General features: G+C 37.7%; 1 protein-coding gene across 7 annotated transcripts in view; it reads right to left on the reverse strand.

Annotated features, from left to right (window-relative positions):
- The window catches only part of spag17 (sperm associated antigen 17), a 228,948-nt gene that overhangs the window by 109,920 nt on the left and 96,850 nt on the right, over nucleotides 1–22,178 (reverse strand). For all 7 annotated transcript variants that reach the window (XM_087992764.1, XM_087992765.1, XM_087992766.1 and 4 more), the window contains exons 25-33: nucleotides 20,561–20,672; nucleotides 19,198–19,329; nucleotides 16,394–16,507; nucleotides 9,147–9,355; nucleotides 8,727–8,853; nucleotides 8,170–8,348; nucleotides 7,139–7,301; nucleotides 3,218–3,414; nucleotides 822–960 (exon numbers count right to left, since the gene is read on the reverse strand). In XM_087992764.1, coding sequence (XP_087848890.1) covers nucleotides 822–960; nucleotides 3,218–3,414; nucleotides 7,139–7,301; nucleotides 8,170–8,348; nucleotides 8,727–8,853; nucleotides 9,147–9,355; nucleotides 16,394–16,507; nucleotides 19,198–19,329; nucleotides 20,561–20,672 — 1,372 coding nt within the window. The remainder of the gene's footprint in view (nucleotides 1–821; nucleotides 961–3,217; nucleotides 3,415–7,138; nucleotides 7,302–8,169; nucleotides 8,349–8,726; nucleotides 8,854–9,146; nucleotides 9,356–16,393; nucleotides 16,508–19,197; nucleotides 19,330–20,560; nucleotides 20,673–22,178) is intronic.

Consider the following 22,178-nt stretch of genomic DNA (forward strand, 5'->3'; position numbering starts at 1 on the left):
CTTGACCCTCAACAGTACCCACACTGCAAAGTTGCTGGTAGACCTACCCATTGCCCAGACCAAATGCAACCTAACCACCATCCGTAATTAGAGGGCTACGCAAGGAAACTTATTAATTGGCTTCCTCTGGGATGTTTGCATCTAGCATCTCTTCTCAAACATTTCTCGATTCCCCACTCAAAATTGAGGATGACTTTGGATTGCAATCTACCTAGGATGAGTCTGAATGCACTGTTGGTCTGACAGTACAGCAAAGACACCAAATTTAAAAAGCGAAAAATGCACAAATAATTTTATCTAATCTGGTAAGCAAATTCTGCATCTCTAACATTCAATTTTCTTGATCATCTGTGAATTAAGTTATCAGGTTGCTCAAAACAACCTGCCTAGAATACCATGTGCCACGATTGGACTTCATTTATGCATTACGTTCAGATCTTTCTGGATGAGGCAAGTCGAAAAAGGTGTAATTTATAGATTTCTGAATAAGTGCTGGAAAGCTAATGTCTGGAAGGGAAGCTAAACAATGAAACCTTCCATTCCTCAGGATGAATATTCACTACTGTTCATTATTATATTTTGCTGTCCAACAACTAAAATAACTCATCAAGCTAGACAATGCAAGTTTGGATGATGACATTATTCCTGCCCAAACAGTATTCAAACACCTGATCAATTGAAGTGAAAACAGTAACATACAGTAGATAGCATATTTATTTGGATAAAAATGGCATGGTAACATATCAATGTTCAGTAAAAAATGCACAAGGAACATCTGCAGAATTGAAGCAATGATAAAATTGGGTATCTTGTTTTCTTACCAGTTTCATCTTGCAATGCATAATCTGTTTTTGTGATATCCTCAAAAAAGGTTGTAATCCTGGTTCCATCAGCATGTTCCACTATAGTACTGTCACTCCCAAAGACAGTTACTACCTTATCTTGTCTTGTAATCATTATCTATATTGCAACAACAACATGTTGGTTGGTTCATGAAATGCATTTTGATGCCTTTTTACCATTTTTCCAGATTAGACATAACATTTAATACTTATTCTGCAGATGCTGTGGAGCTAGCAAACTCTGTTGTGCCCTCTACCACGTATGCTGAATGCATCCATGCTTCTTGACAGTCACAGAAAGCTGTCTGGCAGACTGGCCAGTGTACATGCTGTATTCTCCTGTATGTCATCCCTGAGCTCCTCCAACTAATCTCTCTCAGAAGAAACACTTGACTTCAAGTGAACCACCTCTTAACCACTCATGTCCAATAACTTGCAATGTGCAAATCACAGATCTAAATTTGCGTCCAAGGTACCTGTAAAGGCTGAAATAATGGTTGTGAGTGTCAGATCAAGGCTTCTGTGTTAATGCTGTGCTATTATTGGTCTCTCTCTGTCTCTCAGTGTTCTCCAGGAACTGATGCATGACAGGGTGATTATTTTTAAACGTTATGTTTCAAATTCCTTGTATTTTGTATGATCTTCTGGTAGATGAACAGTAAAGTTTAGTGTGTGAGGAAATATTGCCTGCATGACTTGAATTAAATCGGTATTACAGGATTGATGATGTGAATTAATAGTGCAAATATGAGAAAAAGATAAGGAGAGGACGGATGTCCAAAGTATCCAATGAGTTGTAATAGAAGAGCTTGCTCTGAAAGGTATAGATCATTGGGAGGATGTTGACAGGTCCTTAAGTTCAGAGGACAGGTTTTGATTGCCCTAGTCATTTGCTCTTCTCCCATCTGAGAACATTCCTCAAAGGTCTTGTGGTCCTAAATTAACCATGGAATGTCTGTTCTTCTACACCTTCACCATTAAAGGTTCCAGGATTCTATCCATAACCCTGAAGACATTTCTGTTCCTTAGCACTATATTGTTTTAAAAAAATTTGCAAAAATAATATTGAGCAGATGCTTATTGCCAGTTCGTGCAACCTTTCTTAAAGAGGAACAGAATTTAAGAACAGAATGTTGACACCACATACTATGATGATCAAAACTTGGCTAGAAGTTTTGCTAGTCCAGAATCAATGAACAACTGCTTGGAGCTACTTGGCACCACTCCTGTTTGGTAAATGAGTGCTTGCACCAAACTTGTGTGCAATATTTAAGAAGCACTTGGATGAATACTTAAAGCCAGGAATTGAAGGCTATGGGGGAAGTGTAGGTAAATGGGATTAGTTTAGATTGGTGTTTGTTGGTCAGCATACACATGTTGGACCAAAACGCCTGTTGCTGTGCTGTATGGCTCTCTATGTTCACCCTCACCAGAACCAGCCTGGGCAGAGGACAAATTGTGAACCTTATGCTTGAAAAATGAGATAAACCAATCTTTAGAACATAATTTAGAATTTAGTCCTGAAAACATTGAGAACACCAGCTCTAACAATAGAATAACATGTAAATCACTGTAAGTAATTATTTCATTTATAGTCTTGGAGTCATACTACACAGAAACAAATCCTTTGGTTCACCTCGTCCATGCCGACCAAGTTTCCCAAACTATACTTATCCCACTTACCAACATTTGGTCCACGTCCCTTATTCATGTATCTATCCAAATGTCTTTTAAGTGTTGTAAGTATATCTGCATCTACCAATTCCTCTGGCAGTTCATTCCATGTACGAACGACACTCTGTGTGAAAAAGATGCCCCACAGGTTCCTATCAAATCTTTCTGATCTCACCTTATTAATGCTCTTCATGACTTTTTAAACCTCTTTAAGGTCAGCCCCTCAATCTCATGTCAGCCTCTCCTTGTAACTCAACCTTTCAGTCCTTGCAACATCCTCGTACATCTTTTCTGAACCCTCTCGGATTTAATATTCTTCCTATAGCAAGGTGACCAGAACTGGACACAGTACTCCAGTCCTGTACAACCTTAACATGACTTCTCAACTCCTATACTCAATAATCTCAGCAATGAAGCCAAGCATGCTCAATGCCTTCTTAACCTGTAAAAGTAAATGAAAACACAGCAAAAGGTTGCTCTATTAAATGTGACCTAACAATACACACAGAAACCACTACAATAGTCTACTCAATCTGCTTCAGCATCTTAATAAGTATTTTTAAAAATTGAGAAAGCATAGAAATAAGTGTAAACAAGCCAAAAGGGGACAATGGGAAAGTCGGGAATCTCAGGTTTGGAAACAAAAACCAAAATACTCTAAAATATACAAGAGTAAAATCTGTAAATATTATTGCACTTACTTCTCCAGTTCCTGGATCTGTGGCTTTGTAGACTAAGATAGGTTTTATATCCAACTTTTCTGTGCCTTTTGTTGCTATAGTTAAACCTATCGGTGTTGTAGTTATCCAAGTACCAGGTACAATGTTTGATGGTTGTGTTTGAATTATTGGATGTTCACTAATAATTGAAATGGAATTTCCTCCATGACTATACTTTCCTTAAGGAAGCAAATAAATGATGTTAAAGCCGAAAACATCTGTTCATAAATAATATTCTCTGATTATTGGAGATCAGTTTATTTGAATACATTTCTGGTGTTCCTAATGCATTATTCATCACATGCTGGAGGACTTGGAGAAGGAAATGCAACTTGCTACTAAAAGTGAATACAAAACTGATGACTCTTGTTAAACACTGAAATACATCCTGGTAGAGATGATAATATTGATGATGAAAAATAGGAATAAAGCAAGAAGAGAAGATACACTTTTTTTGTTCACAGCATGCTGTGCCAAATTACAGTCAATCACATTATGGAAAGGGCCCTCAATTTGAAATAATTTTCATAGCCCTAGTACATATCCAGGTTGTATACAGTTTTTCTAGAGCCCTTCATACTGGCTAGTTGTGTTTTTTGTGAGATGTGGACATTGATAGCAAAAGTTACATGCCTGCTATCTCTATTCTTCTAGATCCTGGTAGTGACTGGTTTGAAGGTGCTGGAGACAGAGTGTTGAGGAGTTGCTGCAGCGCCTCTTGTAGATGGCACACCTTGCTGCCACTGTGTAGCAGTGGAGGGTAGAGTCCTAATGAGGCATGTTTTGTTCTGGATAATATTTTTTACGTGGTGTTGGAGTTACAATTTGTCCAGGAAAGTGTGGAGTATTTTATCTCACTTCACCTTGTCAATGATGGGAATCTGGAGGTGAGTTACTCACTGCTGAATTTCCTTGCTCTGAACTGCTCATGTCACTTCAGTATTTTATGTGCCTCATCCAGTTAAGTTTCTGGTCAATAATGGCAACCAGAATGTCAATGGTGGGCAGGGGTCAACAATAGTAATGCCATTGAATTTCAAAGGAGATGGAGTATTCACTTCTTTTGGAAGAAATCATTGCCTGGCACTTGCATGGGGCAAATGTTACTTGCCACTTCTCAGTTTTTTTTAGATTCCAAGCCTTGTTGTATGTAGGTATAAATAGCTTCCTTGTCCTATGAACATATCAAGCTAGGATCTGAACAAGTGCCAAGGAATGTTCCTACTTCTGACCTAAATTTGTTGGGAAAGTCAGTGTCAAAGCAGCTAATTATGGTTGGACCTAGGACACAGGACACAGTTACAAAGACCTCCTGTAGTAAGGTCCTAGAATTGAGATGAAAAAAAATCATAACTATTTCCCTTTGCATGAGGTCTGATAAATGAATTGAGTTGACTGAAGACTGGCTTGGATTGCTAGGATTCTTATAAGTTGCCTGGCGTGCATCAATCACTTAGCACTTCTAAATAGGCTGGTTTCTGTGCAATCCAAATCCCATAGCAGGAATTGAACCAGATGGCCCTCAAACCTTTGGGACTTTGTCTCAGATCACATATGAAGGTTGTATAGTGGGTGATTTTAACTTTCCCAATATTGACAGGGACTTCCTTAGTGCCAGGGGCTTGGATGGGGCAGAATTTATTCAGTGCATCAGGAGAGTTTCTTGAAACAACAGGCTGATATGCCTTGTATTGCTGAATAAGTGTGGCAGATCATCAAAGTTTTAGAGGGGAAGCGTTTTGGGAGCAATGCTCATAATTCCATAAGTTTTAAGATAGTTGTGGATAAGCATAAGACTGTTTTTTGGGTGGAAGTGCTAAATTGGGGGAAGGCTAATTACAACAATATTAAGCAGTGACTGGAGAACTTAGATTTGGGATTGCTGTTTGAGAGTAAATCCACATCAGGCATGTCAGAATCTTTTAAAAGCCAGTTAATCAGAGTTCAGGATCAGAATGTTCCTGTGAAGATGAAAGATAAAGATGGCAAGATCTGGGAACCCTGGATGGCAAAGGATTTTGAAAGTTTTGTCAAAATGGAAAAAGGAATCATATATAATGTTTAGAAAACTGAAATCAGACAAGACCCTTGAGAAATATAAAGAGAACAGAAAAGTACTTAAACTAGGAATTTGAAGGGCTGAAATAGGCCATGAAACATTCTTGGCAAGTAGGATTAAGGAGAATCCCAAGGCATTTATACGTGTATTAGGAGCAAGAGGGGAGCTAGGGAAAGGGTAGATCCACTCAAGGACAAAGTAGGGAATTTATGCATGGAGGCAGTGGAAGTGAGGTACTTAATGAGGTAGTCTGATTAGTAGGTTTGCTGACGACAAGAAAATTGTTGAAGTGTGGATAGTGAGGAAGTTTGTTAAAAGTTACAATGTGATATAGATCAGTTGAAAAGTTGGGCAGAGAACTGGCAGATGGAGTTTAATCTGGACAAGAGTGAGGTGATACATTTTGAGAGGTCAAATGCAAGAGGAATGTATACAGTATATGGTAGGTCCCTTAGGAGTATCGATATTCAGAGGATCTTGGGGTCCAAGTCAATAGCTCCCTGCAAGTGACATAAGTGGATAAGATGGTAAAAAAGGCACATGGCATGGTTGTCTCATTGATTGGGGCATAAAGTATACAAGTCAGCAAATCAACAGCTAAATGTGGAATATTGTGTGCAGTTCTAGTTGTCACAGTATAGAAAGGATGTGGAGGCTTTGGAGAGAGTACAATGGAGGTTTACCATGATATTGCCTCAAGTGGAGTGTATTAGCTTTAAGGAGAGGTTGGACAAACTTCAATATTTTTCACTAGAATGCCAGAATCTGAGGGGCAACCTGTTAGAAATACCCAAAATTATGAAAGATATGGATAGGGCAGATAGTTGGAGTCTTTTTCCAAGGGTGGAAATGTCAAATACCATGGGTTTAAGGTAAGAGGTGAAAAGTTTAAATTACTTGCATTTCTTTTTTAAACAGAGGGTGGTAAGTGCCTGGAATGGACTGCCAGGGGAGATGGTAGAAACAGATACATTATCATTAAGAGTCATTTTACAGATACATGAACAGGCAGGGAATAGAGGGATATGGATCATGTGCAGGCAGATGGGATTAGTTTAGAATAGCATCATGGTTGACACAGACATGGGGAATGAAGTACCTGTGCCTATGCTGTATTGTTCTAAGAGAAATGTTTGATTCAGGGAAGGCATTAGAAAGCCCCTCCCATTGCACAGAGAATCAAGCACAGTAATAGTCAGCACATAGTAGGAAGGAGGAAAGGCTGACAGGCAAAACAAATGCTCTCCTGGCATGCAAGTTAAATATAAGGCCTGGTACTGAATAATATACTACTGCTGCAGAATTGAGTGCCAGGATTACTGATTACATTATTTCACTCAAAAATTACTGATTACATTATTTATGATGTGTTCCTTCTTTGCCTTGGCAAGCGAAGAGACAAAATAACTTGCATTTTTCTTCTCCCACTGAAATGATCCCTTCTGATCTTTGGTGCATCCGTGGCACACTATCAAGTTCATTGATAAAGGACTTTCACTCTTTATAAAGTTATGTACTTTGATTTTAACTTAAGAAACAAAGAATAACCCAATAAACTATCTTTGTAAACACTATTATTTTTAATAGGGAATTTAATTTTTTTTTTGGAAATGAACAATGTCTTTCCATACAATGGAATTGCTTACATCCTGTATTTGCATAAATAGTGAGTTAGTAGGGACTGTGATGTGCCATTTTCTTTACATAGACAGATTTTTCTCAGGGAGCACAGGGATATTTAGTGAGGTCATCAGATATGTTAGAAAGAAATTGACATGAAGTATGTAGTTTAGAATTGTTCCCCATCCGTCACACTGACTATTCACAGCTTTTTTCCATGTTACCTTTCATATTTTCTCCCTCGCTGCTTGATTTTTTTAGATCCTTTTCATGCTTTGATTCTTGATCAACAAGATTAGGCTGGTTGCTTGCTGCTATATTTGATGGGGGAGTAGAAATAGGTCCGGAATCTGGGCTTCTGCTCACAGTTCCATCGGCAAACAGAATCTAGGAAAAATTACAATTACGTTGTAAAATACAGTACAGAAAGAACTCTTACAATAAAGTGGTCAATATTTCAGAATGAGATTGGCTGAAGACAAAACGGTCAGAACATGTTTTCTGCAATAAGGTATTATGTATATATTATAGCGCCAAGCAGCAAAGTTGTTACTATTATCCAAAGGATTGGACAGGTATAAAACTTTTTTTTACACTCTGTGGGGTTTTGCAAATGCTTCTCCTCACTTCTAATGGGTGAAATTGTAGAAGTATTACAAGTTAGGCTCACTTTGAAAAAATCTAACCTAGTCAGGAAGTTAATTTTCCAGTTACTTTTAAGAAGGAGAGAAAGAGAAGGGTAGAGAGGGGAGTGGCAAAAACAGCAATATCAGAAGGGAAAGAGAGAAAGGCAGGGGAAAAGAGATGAGAGAAAGGGAAGACAAGGGTTGTTAGAGAGAGACAGCTGGGAAAGAGTGAAGGTTATATGAGGAAGAGAGGAAAGGGACACAGGGAAACTGTTGAACAGAGTTAAAAAAATCTTAGTGCCCAATTTAAAAAGATATGTTACTGAGGAGTGAGTTGGTGTGGGGAGCTATCTGCCCACTGTCTCCTCCAATCTGTACTTTTGTCCTGAGACTGTAGTGGCAGAAAACAACCCACAGGCAATAGACAGTCTTCTGTATGCTGGAGGTGGCTGACAAGAATGATGACCATAGATAAGGACATGAAGACCTGTCGCATGTATTCACCATTGTTGTCGCAGATCATCATGGCATGGTTGGGATGATGGCCCTGAAGCTGGCTGAAATGAGTATAATTGAGAATTGGGAAATGACTATTTCAGATATAATTATATAATCCATTAATATATTACCTCAGAGGATCCATCCATCATGTATTTTACCACAGTTCCCTGGAGTGTAATAACTCTTGATGCTTCCTGCATGGCAGGCCATTTCCGCGCTGCCTCACAGGGTTGGGAGCCATGAGTTTTAATAGGATAACTCTGGCGCAGCAAAATCCTATCTTCAGGTATGTCTTCATTTTTTATACCTTAATATAATATTAAATCAAAGTTGACAATTAGAAAAATACAGGTACATGTAAAATTATGGAAAACCAATTGTAGTCTGCAGACAGAAGAAAAACAAAATGGTTTATTTTTAAAACCTCCATGAATTTTTCAGCAAAGTTGTTTATAAATGTTCTGCTGTATTCTCAGGAACATGCAGTGAAAGCTGTCCATATTGAGAAATTAAACATTTCTTCTTCTTGACTATAGTTAATAAGATGGTTTGGTTATGTTTGGAAATATGAGATTTCAATTTATTGTAAACAGCTGTGCATTACATTTGAAACTGCAAATTCATGGTATCTTTGCAAACTTTGTTAGTATGTTGAGATTTTGAAAAATATATTAAAAGGACAAACCTATAGAATCCTCAGTGAAGAATGTTATCAGCAGTCCATCTGGAGAACATGCATTCAGACTCAGAAATGCTGAATGTTCTGGAACATCTTCTGAAGGAGCTGTTGGTTCAGACTCCTCAATTTCCATCTATACAAAGAAACATGGAACCCAGAAAATAAAGCAGAGGGTTGACTACTACCTGTTGGTGTTAGTTAAAAGTAATTTTAACTTCAAGCTAATTTTTTTTTATTCTTTGCATTTAGAGCATCTTCTATTATTGTAATGTGGGTGATTATTAGTAATGATAGCAGAAGAACCAATTACATTCTTCAGGAAATACCTTAAAGATCACTTAAAAGAGTGAAACATCTTGGTGATAGTTTTGGTTGATTTGAATAACATCTCAATAGCACATGAAGCGTAATGAATGCAAAATGTACCTTCTGTTCTTCTTTTAGCTGCTCTGGTTCCTCTAGTGCATGAACTGAGCCAAATTCCTTCTTTGGTTTGCCCTTTGCTGAATGTGAATTTTTGTTTTTGACAGACTTCTCTGATTTAGCAGTAAGTGGTGGACTGGCAGCAGGAACTGGTGTAACGACATGGATGGATGGGATTTTTAAAATATCAACTAGTACTGGATCTTTCTGATCTAAAAAAAAATTAATAGTGGGTGTGGGTATGATGTTGTTCAATATGCACAATATCACCTTTATTCCAAATGCTATAATTTCATAGATCTACAATACATGTTCTACATTGTTCAACATCACTGTAATGCCTGTCCTGACAATAAGAAAAGCAATGTTCAGTCTCTCATTAGATGTCTGAGCTTAATTGTTTTCATAACATATTTGACAAAGTACTCTGGTTAGACATGGAATTGGTTTATTTTAGTTAAAATAAGTAAATGAACAGAATATAGTTTTCAGTCAAATCAAATTCTTGCCATTTTTTGTACTTACCATCACTAAAAGGTTTTATCCTGTAACAAATTAATTTGCCCAATTTTATTTCCTTAACTAACACCAGTCTTCTTCTATACTGAACTTATGCACACCTGAATCACCTTGGAACCACGTAATAGTTTTAACTAAAAGGTAAAATCTTGCTAGTCCGATGCAAGGTATGTAGTTTATATACATTTTAATTTTTTTTTGGAATTTTGTACCAGTGATATATGTTTTTTTTGTGCATCTGAAGGGGTTTTAATGACTAACTTGTAAGTATTTATGGAGGCATGGTGATTTATTTTAGAACACGGTATTAGAGAGACTCCTGGAGAGTAATGGGCTTATGTCTACACCGAGAAATCTTGGGAGAAAACGAAGTAAGCAGTATAGTTCTTTAGGCCTTTTGTTAGAAGATTCTGAAATTTTTGTGGACTGGTAACAGGAACTGGTGTAACGACATGGATGGATGGGATATTTAAAATATCAACTCGTACTGGAACTACATCTTGGAAAAAAGTCTTTTGGGTTTCACTGGGCAAGACTCAGAAGTCATGGTTGAAGCTCGATCTGTAAAACAGCTGCTCTTCAGAAAGAGAGGTAGTTTAGGACTTTTAAAAATGGGGTTACCTCAGTGTAAACAGTCCACTTTAAAAACTCCAGACTAGAAATGTATGATTAAAACCCTGAAGGTGTTACTTAGACCTCAGTTGTATGAAGACTCTGCAGAGACTATCAGATTCTCAAAGTGGGGAACTGAAGCCTTCCTTAAGAACTATAGATATAAAAGAGAAGTAATTTCTCTCTCATGTGAATACTTTAAAGGAGTGTTTTAAGATTAATAGGATTGCGTTTTACTGCATGCTTCAAAATCTTTAAATATGTTTTGTAAATAGGTTGGTTTATTCTATTTTAAACGTTAATTTCTTTTGCGTAAATAGCTTCTGTTTTATTGTTAAATGCACAGCCTAATGCAAAGCATAATGTGCCTGTGTTTCTGTGAAAAAACCATCTCATTAAAACAAAAACAAATCTATTAAGGTAGACTTCAGTCTGCAATGTGAATTATCTATAACATCTGCTGAGATCATAACATTAGGTACAGCTAGTTGACTTCTCCAGAAAATTTTCTTGAGGTTAAGCCTAAACTTTCAGTTTGCTTTTTGTGTACAATCATTGAGTCATACAGCATAAAAACAGCCCTTCAGCCCAGCATATCTTTGCCAACCAATGAACATCAATCTGCACCAATCCCATTTACCTGCGCTTGGTCCAAAGCCTACTATGCTCTGGCATTTTAAGTGTTCGTCCAGATGTTTCTTAAATATTGCGACAGTGCTTGCACCACCCTCTCAAGCAGTGTGTTCCATATTTCTACTACCCTTTGGGTGAAAACATTTTCCCTCAGATCCCCTGAGCCATTCACCCTCACCTAAAATGTATACCTTCAGGTCGTGGGCATGTCTGCCATGGAAAAATTATTCTCACCATCGACCCTATCCATTCCTCTCATAATTTTGTACAAACTCAATCGGAACCTCCCCACCTCCAACCACCACTGCCTCTCCTCCCACTCAGTTCCCTCTGCTCCAAGGAAGACAAACCCAGCCTATCCAGTCTCTCCTTGTGACTGAGACTTTCCATCCAAGGCAAAAACTTGGTGAATTTCCTTTGTACTCCTTCCAATAATGTGGTGACCAGAACTTCACACATTATTCCATCTGTGGCCCAACCAACTCTATAAAGTTGCAACAAAACTTCCCTGCTCCTTTATTCTACGTCCTGGCAAATGAAGGTAAACATCCTGTATTCCTTCTTCACACTCTGTCTATCTGTGCTGAAACCTTCCAGGACCCATGGACTTGTACACCAAGTTTACTTCACTCCTCATTACTCCCTCGGGACCTACCATTCATTGTCTAAATTGTATATTTCCCAAAATGGATCATAAGACGGAGGAGCAGAAAATATGCTATTCACCTCATCGAGTCAGTTCTGCCATTCGATCATGGCTGATAGGTTTTTCAACCCCATTTTCCCACTTTCTCCCGTAACCTTTGATACCCTTGGCAATCACTATCCATCTCTGTTTTAAATATAATCAATGACCTGGCCTCCACAGATTCACCACTCTCTGGCTAAAGAAGTTTCTCCTTATTTCCGTTCTAAAGGGTCTTCCCTTTACTCTAACGCTGTGCCCTCAGTTCCTTGTCTCTCCTGCCAATGGACACTTCTTCCCAACATGCAGGCCATTCAGGATATCTGCCATTGCTCTGCCTAATTTACCAGCTGATCAATATCAGACTGCAGTCTGAGACCATCCTCCTCACTATCACCAACAACACAAATTTTCTTGCTGATTACAAACTTACAAATTATGCTTTCTATATTCACATCTAATTTGTTAATGCACATAACAAGCAACACAGATCCCAGCACTAATCCTGTGGCTGATCACAAAAACAAACCTCCACCTTCACCCATTACTTCTTATTTGCAAGCTAATTTTGCCAACTTGCCTTGGATTTCATGGGCTCTTATCTTTTGGACCAGCCTTCCATGTGGAATCTTTTCAAAGGCTTTTCTGAAGTCCATGTAAACCACTTAAAAAGTACTACTCTCATCAACATATTTAGTCACCTTTTCAGAAAACTTAATGAAATTAGTCAGATAGGATCTCTGTCCAATAAATCCATGCTGATTACTGCTTCTCAATCTCTGCCTTTCCAAGTGTTGATTAATCTGCCCCTCAGAAATTTTTTCCAATAATTTCTCTACCACTGATGTCAGACTAACTGATCTGTAATTACCTGACCTAACCCCGCTGCTCTTCTTGAACAATGGAATCACATTAGCTATTGGCCAATTATCTGGCACTTCACCTGTGACCAACAAAATATGATACATATCCTCCAGGGCCCCAGCAATTTCGTCATCTGCCTCCCATAGCAGTGTGGGATACATCTCATCAGACCCTGGGGATTGCACTTTTATGCTCGCTAAAACATGTTTTACCTCCTCCTTGTTGGTCTTTATGGCCATTTCCCCTACAATTCTTGCCCACTGACAATTCAATCACTTAACCAGCTTCATTCCCTAGGATTAGGTCTAGTCCCATTTCTAACTGGACTATCTAGACACTGACACAGAATGCTCTCCTAGATGCACTTTAAAAATTCTACTCTATCTAATTCTTTAATAGGAATTGCCTTAGTGTGAAAGTTAGCAAAGTTGAAATCCCCTACTACTGTAACCATATCCCTCAGACACTTATGTGGTTTTATCTAAAGACCTTAAGATTTGCCTACATATCTGCTCCTTTGTCGCCCTCTGACGGTTGCACCAAGAATTGGCTTGCTGAATTGAAAACTTCCTTATGCTGGCATCTACACTAACAATATGTCTAAATTAAAACCTCATTATGGATACGAATACCTCAGAAATGTGTTCACTGATTTTTCATTCTTTCAAATGTGTTATACAAAAATAACTTAATGATTTACTTCAGTAGAGATCAGACAACTAAGAATGAAACTTGGTAGTAATTCTTTAAATAATTGCTTTACAGAACTTAAATATTTACAAAAGGAGACAAGAAGTTAAAGCTTTTCATCTCGCATTCATCAGAACTAGGATACAAGAAACAGACTTGATCAAAGGGACAAGATTTTATGCACGAGAAGAAGGTGCTGATTTGTTGTGCCATCATTGCATGGAGATGCAGCCAGAATAGTTAACCAGCATGCTCAATTCTTAATCAGGGCAGGTAGGGTGATTGGTCAGCTGTTGCCAGGGGGATACAGGGGTATACTGTCTTTGAAAAAGGTGCAATGCACATACAAATTTCCTTTACCTTCTTAAATAGGGCCTGTGTGTTTATATATGTAACTTCTAGCAAATGCAGCACTCTATGAGGCTGATTGATGATTTTAAACTGATTTCCAGTGTACCAATTAAGATAGTCTGGATTATTTATGATTTCCAAAAGCAGAACCACTTTGATTGGTGAATATACTTGGCTGAGGCTGAAAAGCATGGTCAGGTGGAGCATGGTCTGCCACTGTGGAAGTGTTGTTTGATATGCCCTGCAAGTCATTGGTACATATGACCTACATACTTGGCATTACACTGGCACTGAAACTCCTATCACATTATCATTTATAAGTAATCAAATATCTTTTTGGCTTGATGGCAGCATCCTTTTAGTGGAGAAAACCACTTGCGGATTTACTGCATAATAGTGGCATGACACACCTAACTTCACCTGTTGTTCAAATCATTGAGACTTTTTCACCTTCTAGTGTAATCTGAGGGAAATTTGGAATGTATAAGGCCAAAGCTAGTGGACACACAATGAGTAAGACTTGATCGAGGTCTTCATTATTAAGCAGGATAGTTTTGATGTGCCTTGTCTCAACCTCAAGTTTATGCTTGAGCAGTTGGCTAGTGCCCTCTTCATGAGATGTAAATAGACCAATGAACTCGGTACAGAGTAGTTAAGAACCCATTGTCAGAATTTTCAACTAATTCATCAAGAATTCATTTAAATGATAAGTTTGATCTTAGAATGTAGTTGATTAAGTTGTGTAAAGAAGTTAAACAGTAAATTTCAGTTAATTATTACATGTAAAATACAATAAAATGTTTTTTTAGAAACAGAGTAAGATCCCTCAAACTCACCAAATTCATAGTTCTCTGCTTAAAGTCACGACGTCACTATATCTTTTTAGTATAGTCTTTTGACTTCCTTCCAATTCATGTTACTCAAAATATCTATTGTACTATATCCCAATTCATCAACAGAAATCAAATGCCCTTTGAATTTGATTTCTTATTACTGTAAAGACTGCATCTGTTTATTATTCTGTATTTTCAATTGGAGTGAAATGGAAAAAAGAACTGTTTTAAAATTGATGATTGTGGAAGCGATTATTGCACTTTTTAAAAGCAATTTACTTATGCATATTTTAAGAGGTGTTTACACTGCTGCTTGTTTGGGGGAAAGTCAGTTGCAGACAAACTAGCATCGGAGGTATGTACAGTGTAGGATTCCGTTGGCAACAAGTGGCTGATTGAACTAGTGGAGTCTCAACCAGTTGTCAATGACAAAAACGTATGGCTTGAAAAACAACTATGTCATTGTCTCCTTGGTAGCTAAACATCATGTGGGTGTAAATAATTTGGCCAGAAGTCTTCAGACCTCAGAAAGTGAAGTGGTCTCCTTCTCTCTGTTCAGTAAAAATACTGAAGCTTGAAGAATGCAGTTTATCTTTCCACATCAGTTGCTGCAAGTGGTGATTTTTAACCAGTAATTAAAAGCATGTTGTAATTTGTGAACTAGTTGCTCTGTGCTTCCTGCAAAAAAAAGTTAAAAGTACCTGGGGAAGAGGGTTGGCACCCTCACACTTGTGGGTATGTTTGCTGAGCTGGGAAGTTGATTTGCAGACATATCATCCTCTGCCTTGGCGACATCTTCAGTGCTTTGGAGCCTCCTGTGAAGCGCTGCTGTACTGTGTCCTCTGGAATTTATTTAGTTCTGTTCCTGCTACTTCTGATTGCCGGTTGTTCAGTTGTTCACTGTAGTGGCCGGTATATTGGGTCTAGGTCTATGTGTTCATTGATGAAGTCCATGGATGAGTGCCATATTTCTAGAAATTCTCTGGCTGTCCTCTGTTTGATACAGATGACAAGGGCCACAAATTCGACTGGGACAACACAACAATCATAGGACAAGCCAAACAGGACAGACAGAGAATTTCTAGAAGCACGGTCAGTTGGAGCATGGTCAGCCACTGTGAATGGCCAATGGGATATGTTGTTTGATATGCTCTGCTAGTCACTGGTATATATGACCTACATACTTGGCATCACACTGGCACTGAAATATCATTTATGTGTAGCCAAAATATCTTTTTGGCTTGATGGCAGCATCCTATTAGTGGAGAAAACCACTCACAGATCTACTGCATAATAGCGGCATGACACACCTAACTTCACCTGTTGTTCAAATCATTGAGATTTCTTCACCTTCTAGGATAATTTGAGCGAAATTGGGTACTGCACAGGGCCAAAGTGGACTCATCCATAGACTGCATCAACAAGGACAAAGACCTAGACCCAATATACCGGCCACTACAACGAATAAGCGGAACCAGCAACTGGAAGTTGCAGGAACAGAACCAAATAAATTCCAAAAGAGCAGTGCTTCACAGGAGGCTCCAAAACACTGAAGATGTCACCTTGGCAGGGGACGAAAAATCAGCAAATCAACTTCCCAGCTTGGCGAACAAACCCACAATCAGTACCCAAGCTACAAATCTTTACGCAAACCTTGAAGATGGAGTTCTGATAAGCAAAAGATTCATCTCAGGAAACTCTGCAGATAGGGGGCATTGAACTAACTTCCTAATTTAGCCTACAGCCTAACACTTTTTTTTTTGTTCTGTTAGCATCTACCTGTACATGTAAAAGTGAAGCTTTAGAAGATGATTAAAGTTTTAATTAGCAGAGTTACACATCAATGATTCATTATTGTTGTACCTAGAATCTATTTATTCCCAATAAATAGTAATTATTGTTAGGTACAGAAATCTTATCTATTCTTTCTGTTAATCTGGAGCTGAAAAGACAGGTAAATTGTGGAATTTTGCATACTTTGATAAAATCTTTAACTTTTGTGATAACTTCTGGAAGAGCTTAATTTACAGCATGCTGCCCAGTGAGATGTAACATTACTTCACCTTTTTTTTGTTCTTTTGTAAGAGGATATTTGTTGAGTGTTATAGTTATTCCATCATCAAGGACAGCGGAGAAAGATCTACACTTGCTGATGGAGACTTGTGCTCTTTCTTCCTCTGTAAAGATTAGATAATTGTAGAATTAAATAATTAACCAAAAACATAATAAGTAAACTGCCAATGGTTACCCAACACTTCACCATTCAAGTTATTCCAATATAATTTAAATTTAAGTAATTTTTTTTACCATTTTTTACCATTCAGTGGGACAATATTGCAGCAATGATGTCAGCACCGCAGAATAAAGACACAGCACTGAACAGGGCTGATGTTGTGCAATAACATGAAGTCACTTTATTTCAATATTTTTCTAGCCCTTCAGGTCAAACTCATATGATACTAGGAGGATCTTGGGGGACTTGGTGGAGACTTGAAGGTTGACAGCAAGTCTAGGACAGAATATGTTTTTCTTCAATGCGTTCGGTACTGAAGTCTCTCAGGAACTGGCGACTGAAAACCAATTAGATTTTCTTGGAACAACCACTGTAGCCTTATCAGAACTGCAGAAGAAATCCTGTTCACTCTGCTTCATTGATGAAGCAAGATACATTTAGAGGAAATCTGGGCATCAGATGAAAGCTTGTGTCTAAGTTTGCATGGCTAGACATTAAGGAGAGACAGTATTACTACAACTAGAGAACAAATTTATATTTACATAGCACCTTAGCTGTAGGAAAACATTAAGTGTTTCACATTAGGAAAAATGGACTCAAGCCAAAGTAAATATTGGGTTAGATACAGATCTTTGCAGGCTCAACATTTATAAGGCTGTGCTGCCTGCCCAGTGTTAGGACTTCAGATATTTGCTCGAGGCTGGAGAGGAATTTGTAGTGGGAGGGGCGTAATACAATGATGATAAAAATAGGAAGTGCTAGAAAAAACCAGCAGATCTGACAGCACTAGTGGAGAGACAGAGAGAGAGAGAGAGAGAGAGAATTAACATTTCATGTTTGATATTGGACTTAAAATGTTGACTCTCTCTGTTAGATGCTTGTTTTAAATTTCAGGTTACCAACATCTGCAACATTTTACCTTAATTTGAGTGATCCAACGGTTGATGTCCAAATAGATACCATCAACATAGGAAAGTCAAGTAAAGAGGTTCTGCTTGGATAATATTAGCAACTAGTGGTTAAATTGAAAAGCAGAACCTTAAAGAGAATAATCTCTGGATTACTATCTGAAACACAAGGAAACTAAAGAAGGGGATGACAAAATTAGAGAGTTAAATATATGGCTCAAATGCCGGTATGTGTAAAATGTGTTGCAATTAAGACAGGACAGTGGCATGGATAAGGGACAATGTGAAACCTATACCATTGAGACAGACTTCACCTGAACTCTGTTGGGCCCATCTTCTGGTGAGTTATCTACAGAGGGTGGTAGGTATGTCCTTAAAATAATTTGTGGAGCTGAGGGATTGAGTGGGATGTTGTGCTAAGTTGAAGAAGAGATTAAGGTAGCAAAGAGTGATATTATAATCAGAAGGAACAGAACTTGCACTGGCAGATAGGTTAGATATTGCAAAAGTGGTAAAAAGACAGAATTAAAAGCTCTGTATCTGAATGCGTTTAGTGTTATTAATGAAATGGATGAATTAGGAGTTCAATGAAAAATAAATATGTATGATCTGATAGCTATCACAGAGACATTACTACAAGATGACAAAACTTACAACCTGAATATTCAAGGTGTGTGACATTTCAGAGCAATAGGAAATTGGGAAAAAGAGGAATTAAAACTTTGTTAATTGAGGAGAAAATGGCCTTGGTTCTAAAGATCAAGATGTATAGTTATTCTATATAGTGGTAAGAAATAATACAAATTGGAAGTCTTATTTGGAAATAGTTTATCAGGCCCTCTAACAATAACCATTTAGTTGGATGCAATAGAAGAAATAAAAGAGTTTATGACAATAATACAACAATAGTTATGCATCATTTTAATCTACCTATAGATTGGATGATTTTGATTGTTAAAGATAACCTGGACGATGAGTTTTAGGACAGTTTCTTAGAGCAGCACATTCTGGAATCAGAGAGCAGGCTGATCCAGATTGGATTATGTACATGAAGACAGATTTAATTTATAACCTCAGAAAAAAAGGTGTTTTTAGGTAACAGCAATCATAATAGGATTGAATTTTGCAACCAGTTTGTTGGAGACCAGATGGCCTAAGGTTAGTGTTTGAATGTAACGAATGGAAATTATTGAATTGAACATAATATTTTAGAAACAGCAAAGAATGACTAAAAGATTAACAATGTGGGAGAATTTAGAACACTACATAAAGCTAACTAGAAATATAACAAGAGATCAAAAAAAATTCTACAGGCATTTAAAAAGGAAAAGAGTAAATAAAGTGATTGTCGATCCTTTAGTGAAGGTAATTGCTTTGTAAATCAAAGACTGCATTTCTACAAATAAGAGACAACAACAAAGTGAAACACTTGAGTTGCAATTGATTTTCTTATAGTATAGAACATAGAACATAGAACAAAGAAGAATACAGCGCAGTACAGGCCCTTCGGCCCTCGATGTTGCGCCGATCCAAGCCCACATAACCTACACTAGCCCACTATCCTCCATATGCCTATCCAATGCCCGCTTAAATGCCCATAATGAGGGAGAGTCCACCACTGCTACTGGCAGGGCATTCCATGAACTCACGACTCGCTGAGTAAAGAATTGAATTCTTTCCACTAAAAGCTGAAATATTAAATGCACCCTTACTATTTCTTTTCTACCTGTGTCAGACTTTTCACAGCCTTTTTCTGATGAAACTTCTTCGCTGTGATCCAAGTGTTTTATGGGATCTTTGATATAGGTCAAGAATCGATGCTTGTCCTTCATTACACAGACCTGAATAATTGTAGAACCTATTGAAACAAGAAAGATGCTTTCTATTAATTTTGGAAGAAACTTCAGTATCAAAGTATATCTGACAAAGCACAATTTTTTTGAATTGGGTGTTTCAAGCTGATCTAGTGTTGTACAGTAGAAATTCCATGGGATTCTTCCAATTACCAGATATGTTTGGTGGAAGATCAAAAGAAATGTCTTTGAAGTGGCTGGCTACACTATTTTTCTTCAACAGAGATAACCAAACATGGGGAGTGGGTATCAGGTAATAGGGATGTTCGTACACAGTGGACAATTAGCCAAGAAGCTACTGGAACTTCATGTCACCAGAAACAATACATAAATATCAGATTTTTACAAATTTGAACAAGTCCAAGTTTAAATTCAAAGTAAATGTCAAATAGCCCCTCACAAAGACATCTCAGCATAGTAAACTTGCAGCTGTGTCAGTTGAACTATCAGAGTTTCTTCAGATACATTGTAATTTACTAATCCCCAGAGTTGATGTGTATTATGCTCACCCTTTGTAAGACTGCACAAAATCAGATGTTTTCAGAATTAGAAGGTCTATAACTGACATCATTATCTTAGTCTGGGAAACTTCAATAGAACCCAGGAGATGACAATATATTGACTTCATCAATCTCACTAAGGCATTCTATGGCATCCCAGTCAAAGTTATTTCCGTGACAATATGATGGCTTTGATCAGGTGATGTTGGAACTGTTTGTGATCTTAAGCAGCGTTAATTTTCAACATTGTCAGGTGTATTCCAGTGTTTTGGACATAGTGGGTTTGGGATGGACTAGTTCTGGAGTTTTCAGTCAGAGAGTTGGGATGCTAGCTCATTAAAAGCAGGAGGCAAAACAATGATGAGACCATATTTACCATATTACAAGTTAACCCAAAATATTTAAGCAATGTTATTTTATGGCCATATTAACTTATTCTAACACCGACATTAACCAGTTTCAAACAAATGGGTTAATGATCATCTAGGCTATAATTTGTACATTAAAGATTTAAAACAGAGGCTAAACATAAGAGTTGACACACAATAGGAATCTCGATATTCTCTAAACGTGTTTGCTCAGAAGCTTAAAAATAACTGAATTTCTCTCCATGAAATTCACAGATTATATACTTCAACAACTTGAAAGTCTAGAAGTTGTTATGGCAGTAATAAATTTATTTGATTTTGTAGTTTTCATTCATTGCAGGCCAATTTGTGGTTCATCAAATAGTTACCATGCAAAAACTGTATGATTTTCACTTGAATGTGCCCTCCATCAGCTGGGAATAGAGACTTGACTTCACCAGATACACGAATTAAATCATTTCCAAAATTGTAGCCAGTAAACTGCAAATAAATTGCACAGGTAACAGTCACTGAATTTGGTACAAAGAGCATTTGTGCAGTTATGAATATGAAAATTAATTTGGGTAGGTTTGTGCTTTCAAAAAGTGAATGTTTTTAAATACTGATAAATGGAATGTTTTACTTCTGTGTTACAGGAGATCAGAAGTTCTGTTTGCATTGCTGGCATTACCTGGGTTGTTGGAGGAAAACAAGTCTGGTGATGCAATTCAATGATTCATGTCACCATGTCACTTTTACAACTTGCTGCTAAAAGTGATGGTGAACGTATGACTTGTGCAGTAATGACAAAGTGTATTTTAATAAAATGATTATGCTACATATTTCCCATCATTTCTGTCTAAGTAATACAGTGTATAAATAATACGGGAATAATGATAGCACCCATTACTTGGTACGACTGGCAGCAAACTTAACGTCAGTTAAATTAAAAGTGTACACATTAAGGGAGAAGGTTAATATGCAAGTACAATTGTTATTTGCAATAATCTGGAATTGTGTAAAGCAAATTGCATGGTTTGAAGGGATGTCTATGGAGCAGTTCAATACATATACAGGTTGTTCTGTTATAAGATGCATTCCACTAATGCAAATTTACTATAGCAATTGATGAATTGGGGATATTGTTTCTAAAGTGCGAATTTTTAAAACGTGTATTGGCTGTAATGCAATTACATCGCCAACTCATTAAGCACTCTTTCCAAAATGCGATTTTTCAATAACATTGGGTTGCACAACAAAGCAACCATCACGTTATAGAAGAATTACCCGTATTCATTAAGTCATTCTTAATGCAACTGAAACAGATCAAGAAGCACGTAAAAATTCTTGGAATATATGATGGAAGCTTTTCGCAATAGGAGAAGTACTCTTCTTGAATGCTCAAAGCGCTATGGCAGAGCCCTCAGGCTGTAAAATACAGTCATAAAAATAGAAAATAGAAAATATGGAGAAATTCAGTGGGTTTGGCAGAATCTGTAAAGAGAGAAACTAGTGTTTTGAGTCCCATGACACTTCTTCCAAAGTGACCTTGAAGGTGTGCTTGGAACCCCAGGCAGTGAGGAGAGGAAAAGTATAAGGGAAATTGTTATGCCTTCTGTGAATGTATGGGAAGATCCCATGGGGGAGGGGTGTGTTGGCAGCAGGACATAGGTCAGGAAGTGCTAGATGGCTTTAGGTGGTGGTAGGAATCATTGCTTTTATCTACAGTACACTAAATTATTTTGTCTAATTTCAAAGTAATGGGGATCCAATGGAGACAGCAATAATTCATAGAATTCATAGAATTCCTACAGTATGAAAATAGGCAATTCTGCCCAACAAGCCCACAGCAACTATCCAAAGAGTATCCCAACCAGACCCATTCCCCTATCCTATTATTTTACATTTCCCTGACTAACACACCTAACCTACACATCCCTGAACACAGTGGTCAATTTAGCATGCCCAATTCACCTAACCTGCACACCTTTGGACTGGGGAAGGAAA

Source organism: Chiloscyllium plagiosum, unplaced genomic scaffold (genome assembly GCF_037043375.1).
Source record: "Chiloscyllium plagiosum isolate Xiang-an unplaced genomic scaffold, Cpla_swu_hap1 HiC_scaffold_12, whole genome shotgun sequence".
Lineage (NCBI taxonomy): Eukaryota > Metazoa > Chordata > Chondrichthyes > Orectolobiformes > Hemiscylliidae > Chiloscyllium > Chiloscyllium plagiosum.